This window comes from Eptesicus fuscus, chromosome 2 (genome assembly GCF_027574615.1).
Source record: "Eptesicus fuscus isolate TK198812 chromosome 2, DD_ASM_mEF_20220401, whole genome shotgun sequence".
In the NCBI taxonomy this organism is placed as follows: Eukaryota; Metazoa; Chordata; class Mammalia; order Chiroptera; family Vespertilionidae; genus Eptesicus; species Eptesicus fuscus.
The window spans coordinates 54977678-54991491 of NC_072474.1; the positions used below are offsets into that span (position 1 = coordinate 54977678).

The 13814-nt window shown below is 38.5% G+C and overlaps 1 protein-coding gene across 1 annotated transcript in view; it reads right to left on the minus strand.

Annotated features, from left to right (window-relative positions):
• The window catches only part of GRID2 (glutamate ionotropic receptor delta type subunit 2), a 1386076-nt gene that overhangs the window by 222780 nt on the left and 1149482 nt on the right, over nucleotides 1-13814 (minus strand). Inside the window, exon 13 of the mRNA XM_008143549.3 lies at nucleotides 5150-5345. Within this exon, the coding sequence (XP_008141771.1) occupies nucleotides 5150-5345 (196 nt within the window). The remainder of the gene's footprint in view (nucleotides 1-5149; nucleotides 5346-13814) is intronic.

Genomic DNA, 13814 nt, shown 5'->3' on the forward strand with positions numbered 1-13814 from the left:
AGCTTCCAATACTAAGCATTTCTCTTCGTATGTTTACTTATTCTAGTCTCTTACGAAAGAAATGACAACTTAAAAAAAATGACAACTTCATTCTTCCAACTACTTAAGCCAAAGACACTAGATTCATCTTTAACTCTGCTTTTTCATACCCCATATGCAATATTTTAGAAAATTTTGTTAAAGCTACCTTCAAAAGATATTCAAATTCAATTACTTTTCACCAATTGCACCATCACCACTCTGGTCCACCCACCATTGTGTCTCACATGGATTGTAGCAGTGGCCTCCTCACTGGTCTCCCTGCTTCCAGTCTTGGCTTTCATTTCAATCCTCCAGTCTTCCAGCTAGGATTAGAGCTGGCCCAGTGGCTTGGGTAGAGCCTTGATGCCCCAACTAAACTTTGGCAGCTCCCTTTTACCCATACTGTTCTGGGACTTAAGTAGATGAGTGATGTTGCAAATTGATCTTTCTGGTTGAATACTGCTGCTGCCACCACCACCCATTTTCCTGTTGCCATAGTATCCTTCAGAGTCCATCCCCCGCTCCCTCTCCTCCTTGCATTTAACTACATAGTCTGAAGAATTATTTACTTAACATTGGGGTCCTCTAGCTAGGGCAGAAGTTAGAATCCTACCAATCCTGCCTTTTTTTTTTTTCTTTCCTAGTAGTCTTTATTGCTGAAGTTCTGGAATAATTTGTTCCTCATCATCTGAATTATAATAGTTTATCAGAAAATAAATATTGCCCTCTTAATAACCAGAGACTTCTCTATTTCAGTACTATACACAGATATATCATTCGTAGTCAGATCCTTACCTGTGACCTAGAATTTTTCTATCTATTCTCAGAAATTACCTGCCTCATGTCCCAGTTCTTCCTAAAATAATCTGATAGACCAAATCTCCATCAGTGTACTAATGCTAATAGTTTAAAGTTATAGTATTATAAGATGTATTTGGGTTTTAACAGAGATTGATTTTCAATGGTGTAATTTCAGAATTTCTGAGTCATCATATTGACCTCCTAATTGGTTTCTAAGCTTCTACATCGACACTTTCTGTTTTTCTCAATACAGCAGACACAATTTACCAAAATATTAATTAGATCATGTTATTCTGTTCAAAACTTCCTAAGTATCATGTATTACACAGAGTAGAAGTCCACTTAATATACAATTCTGTACAGCATATGTTCTCAGACTTTAGTTTAGCATGCTTATGAATTTTGTTAGAATGAAATTCACATTCAGAAGAGCTGAGATGAGACCTAAGAGTCTGCATTCCAACAAGTGATGTTGATGCAGGTAACTCCCAGGCCTACCCTATATAATAAAGAGGTAATATGCAAATTGACCCTCACACCCTCACAAGATGGCTGCTTATGACCAGGCTGACAGGGGGGTTAGTGATGGACGACCAAATGACTGAACAAGCAGGCTGCATGGGGCAACCAGGCCGGCGGTGGGGGGGAGAGCAGTTGGGGGCAATTAGGCTGGCAGGGGGGCAGTGAGGGGTGACTAGGCAAATGAGGGGGAAGTTGGGGGTAACCAGGCTGGCAGGGGGGGCAGTTAGGGGCAACCAGGCCAGCAGAGGGGGGCAGTTAGGGGTGACCAGGCTGGCGGGGGGGGGGGGCAGTTAGGGGCAATCAAGCTGGCATGTAGAGGCAGTGAGGGGCGATCAGACTGGTGGGGGGGGGGCAGTTAGGGGTGACCAGACAGGCAGATGAGGGTTAGGAACCAGCAGTCCAGGATTGTGAGAGGGATGTCTGATTGCTGGTTTAGGCCCAATCCCTGGGATTGGGCCTAAACCTGCAGTCAGACATCCTCCAAGGGGACCCGGATTGGAGAGCGTGCAGGCTGGGCTGAGGGGACCCCTCCCATCACCATTGCACAAATTTTGTGCAACAGGCCTCTAGTGCTGTAATAAAATCCTGTATGATTTGACTTCTCCCTACCACCTGGCCCTCTACCTCTCTGACTTTGTTACACTTCTGATATTATCCCTTATTCCTGAAGCTACATTGGCCTCTCTCATAGTTAGAATATCCAGACATGCCCCCACCCAGGACCTTTTCATTGGCTGACTCCTCTGTGTGGAAACACTTCAACTTCACCAAGATCTCTCTCTTCTTCTCCCTCTCCCTCAGTCCCTCTCTTCCCCACCTGCTTCAAGTCTTTATTCCAGTGTCACTTTCTTAGTGAAGACTTCCCTTGTCATCTGATGTAACACAACAGATCATCTTCTCCATGTCCCCGTCTCCTTCTCCTACTCTTTCTCCTTACCACGTATTACTACTGAAATGTAACATATTTTATTTATCTTATTTATTGTATGCTTTCTTCACTAAACTCCATGAAGGCATTTTGTTTTCATTTATGTTCACGACAGTGACTAAAATAGTGGCTGACTCATAGTGGGTGCTCAATAAATAATTGTTTAATACATGCATTAAAAATCCAGTTATACTTTTCAAATCCCACTTTTATGCAAAACATCTTGGGAAGAAGAAAGCAAAAACAAGTTTGTTTTAGTTTAATTAGGCTAGCTTGATTTAGGTGCATGTCTCCCAGTAATAGCAAATCAGAACTCATTTATTTAACTCTCACTTATATAGGTTTCTTCAGTAAGAGCAGAATAAAGATGTTGAAAAGAATCTGGATCTACCTTCAAATAAGAGAAACTTAATGAGACTAGTAACACAATTAAGAACAAACAGAACCTGAGACATTAATTGGATAGATAAAGTTACAATCAGATTGTGAGGATTGTTTTTCACACTGAGGCAGGCTTTCCTGGAAGGCAGTTACTGTATACTGTATATACAAATTCCTGGCCAAGATACTGTAGATGTTTGGTCTTCTGTGGAATATTGACCTCTGAGGTCCCTTCAGCCTGAACAAATTAGAAGGCAATGACAGAGAACAGGAAACTGCTATGTGAGATGTGCAAGGCTAGTTGCTTGAGGAAGAATCCACAACCACATTTTATGTGTTCTCATGAGCTCCCACTGAGCTTTTGCAGGTGAAAAGGTTATTGTTGGTTGGTTGGTTTTATTTTAATAGAAGCTGGGCAAGACCTTGCAAACTAAACCAAAATTCATTTTATTATTACTACCTCTTCTCTGTTTAGTCAATTGTCACCTGTCTGTGATTTTGGTTGAAAGAAATATATATTAAAGCAAATTTCACTTTGATATTTTCCGTTATGAATTCCAAAGGACATTCTTTAATACCCCTCTATAAATTAGAAAACTGAATAAATGTGGTGTAATAAATACTGCGAGATTTGATTTGCCATTTTTAAATTCCTAAGTCCTTTTTATTAGCAGACTATCAGGGTACAGAAATCGTTCTCTACTTCTTTTATTGCATTATCCTTTTTGTTATGTGACAATTTTAAGTTAACCTTAGGACTATTAAATAATAATGTTTTGTAGTTGCAAAATGTATATTCATTCTCAAGAAAACAAATTTATTTTTAATAGTAGACAATTTGAAAAAAATCTTTCAAAATCCATTTAGTATATTTATTGTGGGCTTAAATTCATCCATATCCTATGAGTAACTAGTAAACCCTAAAATGCTTACTCTCCCTTCTCCTTCAGACAACATATAGACCCAAAATAGAAACACTTTGGGATCCATACCTGGGCCCTGGGAAACGGGGACCAATATAATAAAAATGAAGGAGTTGGAGGCCATTGCTAATATTTCAAGGACATTCACTTCCTTAAAGGAAGTGCTTGGAAAGAGGTTTATGTCAGCATCATCAGTCTTTTTAAATAATGATATCAATGTAGTGACTGCAAAAATTACTAGGCTGACTCTAGGGGACCACAGCAATAGCAGTAACAGACAAATAACATCATTTGAACAGGCACAGAATAACACTAAAATCTGTGGCAGAATAACATTTATAGTCATCAAAACATTCTCCAATATAGTATTTTTGAGTTTGCTTTTGGAAAAGGAACTCAGACATGGGATCCAAATTATTCTGTGTGGAAGGTTACAGAGAAAAAGTGTATGCCACCATTCCTGCAGTTAGTGACATCCATCCATGCATTCACTCGCTCATCCATTCGTTTGTTCATCCAATAATTTTTATTAACTACCAACTGTTGTGATTTTTACTAGGCTAGCCACTGGAACAATCTTAAGCAAAAACCATGCAGTTCTCTCAAGGTGGCTGATGGGGCATGAGAAAGAAAGTGTTCCTTTTGTGTACATGTTGATAAACCACAGGCCAGAATAAAAATCAGCTTCCTGCTTTCAACAACAAAGACTGCTTCCTAAGCAACACCTCCCCCCTCTTTTTTTAAAATAACTTCTAAGTGATAGCTATATAAAAATAAGATATAAATATTTTCACCTTTGGAAATAGAAACAGTCATTGGTAGGACTTTTGTCCACAAGATTAACTTCTACTCACAGATAGCTTCACATAATCATAAGTAAAGATACGGTTTTCATCTAAAAACAAACGCAGGAAAGAAAATACTCGTAGGTGTTTGAAAGGATTGAATAACCTGAATGGTATTTGGAATGGGATTTGTGAAAACATTTTTAGTCTTCATGTATATAAGTCTCTGAGCCTGTTCTGAACAAAATACCAGCTCCTGTTTTCTAGCTTTGGAATTCACTGGAAACAGATCCATTAGATCAGTGATTTTTCAACATTTTTCATCTCATGACACACAGAAGCTAATTACTAAAATTCTGTGGCACATCAAAAAATACATTTTTTTCCCCATCTGACAAAAAACTAGGTATGGTTCTAATTCATTCACCCTGGTCAGCTATTGTTGTGCTGGCTGTTGTCCATTTTTAATTTTTTAAAATTTGTTTAAAATCTAAGAGAAATAAGGTCAGTGGCCCTGACTAAATAGTCAAGTATTGCATGTTTTAAAAAAATCTTGCGGTATACTGGTTGAAAATCGCTGCTTTAGACACACACACTACCGAGGGTTTGAATTCCCTCTACTGGTACACTGTCACTTCAAACTCTTCTTTAAATCAACAGAAGGTATAATGCAACTGAAAACTCATGTCAAAGTTAAAATAACTTAAAAAAAGAAATCAATCTGAATTTAGAAATACTAGTATGAGAGACAAAAGCGTAGACTATGAATGAAGAACTATAGCCAGTACCTTTTGAATGCCTGCTTGGGACTCCAGAACATTATTCTCTGATCCATTGCTTCGGTTGATCATCCGCCACATTTGGGAATACATGCTGTCTCTCTCGAAAGGATTCATTCCCTTCATACGCACATGCTCATACACTGCAGAGTCCAGGACTGTGCCGTAAGGGATGTCTGTCTGCTTGGAAAGGTCCTGGAGAGACCTTAATTATTAGGGAAGAAGAGAGACACAAGAATATTTTCAAGTGGAAATAAAGTTAAAGGGAACAAAGAGCAATATATGTGAACACAGATGCTAAATTGCTCTTCTTAGTTTATTGTTTCTTAATATTAAGATGAAATATATAAGGAGGATTGCTGTTAGAATGTATGGCACTATACAAATCATGAAAAGACAAAATTACTTCTTAAAGAAAATTGAAAATTTCTAGTGGTAAAGCAATGTGTTTTTTTTTTTGTGTGTGTGTTTGTTTGTTTTTTGTGAACCTGCACTACAAAATAATAAAATCTAGCAATCCTATCAAAGCAAAGAAACACTAAATTACATTGCTAGATAATCATATAATTGAGTGGGTTTTTTTAAAATCAATATATTTTAAAGCCTTAAGCCTATGTTCTTTTACATGACAATGGTTAAATAAGTTTTATAAAATAACTAGTGCCTTGGTGCACAAATTCGTGTACATTGAAAGGAAAGTAATTAGAAAAATATTTTAATATCACTATTCCCCTTTCTCTATAAGTGTCAACCAAATTCATGATTGACAATGACAGATCAAAACACACGTGTGTGATTGGTGCCAGTGAAAGCTTTATATATATAGATAAACTTGCTTAATTAGACCTGCTTTCTGATTTAGCTAAACTTTTTCCAGCCCAGCGAAGCACCCCAACTTCTCTTTCAGGTAATTGTCAGCAACACAGCAGTAAATATCAACACGAAGCAGATTATTTTTGTAGATCACACAGGGAGAACAAAGGGTAAAATATTTAACTGCAGCAGTGTTTGACTACATTCTGTGCAGTGAGAAAACCTGAAGTCATTTTCAAGGTCCATCATTTTTTACTTGTTTTCAGTCGGGTCAAGTTCTAAGCTTTCTAAATCTCTGTTTTCCGGCTAATGAAAAGAAAATAGGATTCCATCCAGTTTCCTATCAACGTACTCCAGGACTTCTGTGAGGGTCAAATGGGATGAGACACGGGAAAATGCTTCACAGATGTTTGATTAAAGTGTAAAATGTTTCCACCTGGCTATAAAGCAGGTCGTGTTCTTGGGCAGAAGAAACTCCAAGGAGGCTAGTTGCTAGAGAGAGGAAGCCAGGCGTTGCTACGTGATGACATTACCCAATGCCCACAGCCACCATTTCTGGGCTTGGCTGGGCTGGACTGTGGGCTGCATTTTGCACCATGGGGTCTTGGTCGTGTAGGCTGCAATTTGGTGGGCTGTCACTCTGGGGTGGTGGCAGGGCCTGTATCCCACTTGGGGGAAAGGTGAGTGTTGCTTTGTGGGCACCAGGTCCGTGGTGCCGTTTCTCTGTAAATGGCCAGTGCACGTCAAGGCAGCTCCTGTGTTGAGCGTCTGCCCCCTAGTGGTCAGTGCACATCATAGTGACCGATTGGATGGTCGGACACCTAACATATTAGCTTTTTATATATATAGATTATATTGTGCACAAACAACATGTTTTAAGGGCAAATGTATACTTAAAAATTAGTTTCTTTGATAGTCATTACTTATTAAATGGCTACTGCATACATCCCCAAGCAATTGATATACATTATACTCACACAAATGCTTCATGTTCAGAACTATTTTAGCCATTTTACAGATGAGGAAACTTAAGTTGTGAGAATAAAGGACTTGCTCAAAGTGGCACATTTCAGTGAAAGTTAGAGATAGGATTCAAATGTAGACTTGACTGGTGCCAAAGGCCATAGTATTTCTACATCAAAATTCGGACTCTTATTTCTATATTTATTTTGCTATTTTATTGGTTTTAAGTGTGTGTGTGTGTGTGTGTGTGTGTGTGTGTGTATGTGATAGAAAGACACACACACACACACACACACACACACACACAGAGGCTCCTATTTGTATTCAAATGGAACAAAGTTCATGTTTCTGAAAAGCTAAGTATGATCTTAGCATTCTTTTTTATAGAACAATGCGCAATGCTCCAGGATTTTCAAATCAATCTTTGAGTTACAGATGGTATCTACTTTCCCGAGTTATCTCTAAATTGATGATCAATTTCCTTACATTTGAGTTTCAGAGCCACTCTATACTTTCTTAGAGAACCAATTACCACACTTCTGGAATTCATTGACTGTGTGTAGGTGCCCAACTCTAATCACTGCCATTTAAGAAAGAACATGTGTCTTTGGCACATTGCTCAAAATTAGATGCTGGCATGATTCAGACTCACTAACTTCTGAGAATGGAAGCAGATTCTTTGAAATGCTGTACCACATTTTGAACAAGAATAAATACCCACAGCTCTCCAACCATGAGCCATGAATCTCATGTTATGTATAACTCTGACCTTTGAGTCTGTTTCTAGAAGGAGTTTGCTAATGATTTCCTGGGGGTCTTTGCAACCAACAACAACCAGCATTGGGCAAGGGTATTGGGAATACTCTTGCAGGTCACCAGTTTCCATCATGTGCAAAATTGTGTTGCAAACAATCAATTATGTGCTGTGTTTGTTAGAGTATTTATACCAATTTCTAATAGTAATGTCTAGCAAAATTTAATTTGCATTCTACTATGTGTTTTTTTTTATGTTGTTGATGTATATCATTTACTCTATGAAACTACCATGATAATTCCTTTTAGTTCCACACTTTTGCTGCATAAAACAGTGCATGTAAAAACTGCTTTTGAAGGAACTAATTTTCTAAAATAGTCTATAACTACTGATATTATTATACAATTTATAAAAAATAAAGTGACAATATAAATGAACAATTGAAGGCAAAAACAGATATATAAGTGAGCTACATGTTGCTAGGGTACAACTCTCCACCCCCCCACCCCCATCGTTTCTCTCTCTAAAATCAATAAATAAAAATTAAAAAAAAAAAAAACCCACACAGGCTAGGACTGGCCACTAGCTACTTAGTGGTTCCAACAATCACTCTTGATTATAACTCTCAGGCTTCAATTTGATCATGCTGAGATCATAGTCTAGGGGTGAAAATTTTTCATGCTGATGTTTAAATATATAACTGGTTTGCCCAAGTAGTCATAATCTATCTCTATCTCTATCTCTATCTCTATCTCTATCTCTATCTCTATCTCTATCTCTATCTCTATCTCTATCTCTCTCTCTATCTCTCTCTATCTCTATCTCTATCTCTATCTCTATCTCTATCTATATCTATATCTATATAAACAGCTAAGCAACCATCCGACCGTCTGACCATCCGGTAGGTATGACGCACACTGACCACCAGGGGGCAGACGCTCAACTCAGGAGCTGCTGAGCTGCAGTGACTGGGCAGCGGCAGTTCTCAGGTGACACACCTGGAATCAGAGAGGAAGGGGCCCAATTCCAGGATGTGTCACCCAACAACTACCCTCTCATAATCCGGGACCCCTCAGGGGATGTCAGAGAGGCAGTTTCAGCCAGATTCCCACAGGCCAGGCCAAGGGACCCCACCTGCTGGAGGGACCCTGCTCACTCTGCAGATGCCCTTCCAGCCATGACACCACCCCAGGTACAGCCAGCTGATAGGGAGGGGCCACGGGAGTTTGTCTCCAGGGCATGTCTAGCCTGTTTCACCCAGTCCTATCCCTCTGGCCACCTTCTAATTAATTTCCTTTCAATGTGCATGAATCAGTGCACGGAGGCACTAGTTGTTAAATAAATTAACACCCCTATTAGATTTCCATGAAAAAAATTGAAATCAAATGTCGGGATTTTTAATATAATCAGTGTTTCTTAATAACATAGCATCACCTTAAATAATAGTTTTACAACTTTAATGTATAATCTATACCAGTAAAAGGGTAATATGCTAATTAGACTGGACATCTTCTGGAAGTCCTTACTGACAAAGCCGGGGCTGGAGGGAAGCCAGCCAGAGTCCTGGGTGCCTTTGGGAAGCCACAGGAGGGACAGAGCCTGGGTCCTGGGTGCCAGAGGGAAGCCAGTGCTGGCAGTTGGGGGAAGGAAGGCCTACTCTTGCTCGAATTTTTGTGCATCAGGCCTCTAGTACTCTTATAATACAAAGAGTTTAGTTGGTAAAACTGCTTTGTACACAATAAATTTTTAAAGGAATATCTTAATATATTGCCTATGTGAAGAGCTTGATTCCAAAGAAGGCAGTTTATTTTCCAATTCAGAATAGTAGGGCATTTTGTAACTTAGAACAAAGGCATGTTCCCTCTAGCTTCATTTCTGATATCAAGTCAGCTTACAAATTTGCCTTGAGATATACTTGCAATAAAAATTATAGGCTGTCTGATTCAGTGTCATTTCATTATAGTACACCAAGATAGCAACAAAGGTGACAAATATAAAATGAAACAAAATGAAGTGAGCTCAAATAGCTTATTACAGAAAGAAAAGACTGTTTTAAGAGCCCAAGAAGAGAGTGCCTATTTTAAGTGGTCATTTTGCATTTTCATGCTAATAAGATTTTAGAACAAGATCAGCAGAAATGTTGTGTGTGTGTCTGGCCTTATGACCCCCTGAAAGAAATCTAGTGGGTTATTCTCGGAGTGGTAATCCTCAGAAATTATATCTGAAGGTCGACATCTGAGTATATATTATTTAGACATGCCAAGTTATTGTCTTAAAATGCAAAACAATTCTAAGATGATTAATAAGTACCTAACATATAAATTAATTTATCATAGCAAATTCTGACATTTCCTTTTAAACAATTGGCAATGTTTACCCAGCCATAGAAGAAATGGGAGAATCTAGAGCATTCTAGAAAAGAGTTAACTGTGGATATACTCATACTAGAATATTCCATTTCTCCACCTAACCACTCAAATTCAAAATATACTCACATAAAACTCAGTAAACTATATTATTCTTTGCATCTATTGAATCTGAGCACCCCTCTCCCAAATCTACACTCCTAGTCATGCACATAGAGCTAAAAATGGATGTCTCTGGCTATACATGGTGAAGGATAAAAGAAAGCAAATGCTTTGCCACTCTAATAAGCCTCTCATTTTACTGAAATTCTTCCTTTATTCCTCTTACTGGTGTCCTATATGACTAGCAGCTTGGGCACTAAGCAATACTGAGAGTTGATAGGAAGGTGATATTTCTGTGAACCTACATAAAATGAGACACTGTGTAAGTTAGGGCACTTCTTTGAAAATAAATTTTAGGATTTTGAGTGGATCTAAACTGATTACAAACTCTTTCCATGAGAAACTCTTTCTACTTGAAACCTGTTAAGCATTGAAAATTATGATAGTCTGATATTATATATACCTGATATCAACAGGTTTGACACTGGGTACATTTAAAAAAAATTCTTTTTCTTTTTCTTTTCATTTCATTTTTAAGATGAACTTGTTAGTTCAGTTTATAGAGAAAGACGAATACCATATGATTTCACTCATATGTGGAATTTAATGACAGTGAGTACATTTTAAAGTTAAGAAGATCTATTATTTGTGAGCTGTGTGATATTAGGTATCCCTGCTAACCTTCCTGTCCTCATCTATAAATGGAGAGAATAATGGTATCCTCTTCAGGGAGTGATGAAGAGAAGACCTGTCGCATCAGTATTTGATGACGTTACCTACTGTGCATGTTTTTTTTTTTTTTTTTTTGTTTTTAATCTTTATTGTTGAAAGTATTACATAGGTCCTTCTCTCCCCGCCCCACCCTGCCCCCACCGCCCTGCCTCAGGCCCTCACCACCCCATTGTCTGTGTCCACAGTTTATGCATATATGCATACAAATTCATTGGTTGATTTCTTCCCATGCACCCTCCCCTGCCTTCCCTCTGAGGTTCAACAGTCTGTTCATGCTTCTATGACTCTGGGTCTATTTTTGATCATCAGTTTATTTGGTTCATTAGATTCCACATATGAGTGAGATCATGTGATACTTATCTTTCTCTGACTGGCTTATTTTACTCAGCATAATGCACTCCAGGCCCATCCCATCTTGCCTTTGGTGCCCAGTGCTGTTCATTAGTTGCATACTGTCATAAGAGTTCTTTTTTTTTTTTTTTTTTTATTGCTGCGCAGTATTCCACTGTGTAGATGTACCATAGCTTTTTTTATCCTTTCATCCGCTGATGAGCACTTAGGCTGCTTCCAAGTCTTAGCTATTGCAAATTGTGCTGTTCTGTAAATAGGGGTGCATATATTCTTTCTGATGAATGTTTCCGGTTTCTTAGGATGCATTCCTAGAAGTGGGATTACTGGGTCAAATGGGAGTTCCATTTTTCATTTTCTTGAGGAAACTCCATACTGTTCTCCACAGTGGCTATACCCCACCAGCAGTCTGCATTCCCACCAGCAGTGCAGTAGGGTTCCTTTTCTACACAACCTCACCAGCACTTGTCGTTGATTGATTTGTTGATGATAGCCATTCTGACAGGTGTGAAGTCATTTTTATTTGCATCTTTCGAATGATTAGTGATTTTGAACATTTTTACATATGTCTCTTGGCCTTCTGTATATCCCCTTTCGAGAAGTATCTAGTTAGGTCCTTTATCCATTTTTTAATTGGATTGTTTGTCTTCCTTTTGTTAAGTTGTATGAGTTCCCTATATGTATTTTAGAGATTAACCCCTTATCAGATGTATCATTGGAAAATATGTTCTCCTATGTAGTGGGCTCTCTTGTTGTTTTGTTGATGGTTTCTTTTGCTGTGCAGAAGCTTTTTATTTTCATGTGGTCCCATTTATTTATTTTCTCCTTGGTTTCCATTGGTTACCTATTATTTTTACATGAAGACTAGAGGCCCGATGCATGAAATTCATGCAAGAGTAGGCCTTCCTTCCCCCAGCTGCCAGCACCAGCTTCCCTCTGGCACCCAGGACCCTTCCCTCCGGCTGCCAGTAGGCACTGGGACCCCAGCTTCCCTTGCAGACCCAGCTTCGTCTGGAAGGTCGTCCAGAAGGTCATCCGGAAGGACATCCGGTCTAATTAACATATTATGCTTTTATTATTATAGATTACTATTATAGCAAATTCTTGCTTTATAATGTACTATGTAATGATTTCTAATGTGTGTGTGTGGATAATCCCTTATAAAAATTGTTGAAGAGGTGATTAATGAATTGAAGTCAATTTAATGTCTCATTTCCTTTCCAAGCACAAGATGGTATAGATATGTAATACTAAATGGTCATAACTTTCTTCATAGCCCTCTTTGGGACATTTATATGACTTTGAGTTAATGAAATTTTTGTTATAATTAATGTGTTGATAAAAATACATTTCTAAAATTTTCAACTAGTTAAAAATCTAATGCATACTAGTATCCCCTCTTCAGTGAACTTTCACACATATTTTTACCTAGTTTCCTTTAACAAGAGAATAGATCTTACCAATACAAACTTTAAAATAACTTTCATAAACCTCTTTCCCCCTTCCTCCCTCTCTCCCGATCTCTCTCCTTCCCTCCCTCCCTCTTCTCCTTCCTCCTTCCCTCCCTCCTTCCTTCTATCCCTCCAACTTGGCTCAGGATTTTCCCCTCACACGCTCTCCCCAGTTTCCTACTCTGGATGCATATTTCAGTATCTGCCAAAGGACAGATATTGTTGTAGCTCCAGAGCCCTTTAACAACCACATAAAAAGCCTGCCTGGTGCCCAGTGCTGTTCATTAGTTGCAGCAGCTAAGAGCTGCCATAGATATAGTACAAAGGAGGTTTTACAGCATAAAAGAGTGCTCCACAATTTGAAACTTAAAAGAACAGCTAATATGATGGCAGAATGAGAATTAGTGTCACTGAGACCCAAGAAGCATGCAAAAGTGTTGGAAAATGAGGTGGTTGGGTAAGGTAGGCCAGACACTGACAGGGACTGCCCAGTGGGACTGCCCAGTAGCAACTGCTTATTTTCTAAAAACATGGGTTTTGAAAATGTAAAGATTTGCATTTCAGTCTCTGGACAAATTATTTAAATGTCTTCAAATTGCAATTTATTTCCCTGTGAAACTGGGGAAAATAATGTTTTAATAAGGTATCTGGATGTTTGAAGTAGATATTACAAGTAAGCGACTTAGCTTAGTACTTAGCTCTCTGTAAGTGCTCAATGACAGGCAGCTGCATTTATTAAATTTATTATTATTACTATTACTTTATTCTCTTTGTTTTATTATTATCATTACTATTACTTTCTTCTCTATGGTTTCTGGGTTTGCCATCTCCTTATTTTCCCACAATTTAGATCCATTCTCAGAGAACCCCTCTTCCTCACCAATAGCCTTTCTAACGCCCCCACCCCATCTAATCTCTCATCAAGTTCTGCACATGCTACCATGTTGCAAATCTGTCACTACCTATACTTTTCCATTGTCAATAGCCTCATAATTTCTACCTAGAAAGTTATTTCAAAGCCTTTTCTCCATCTCTATTCTCACCCACCTCTAATCCATCCTCCCTGAACCACAGCTAAAATGCTCTTTCTAATATGCAAATCTGATCCTGTCCCTGATGTATTGAAATATTTCCTCTATACCTCA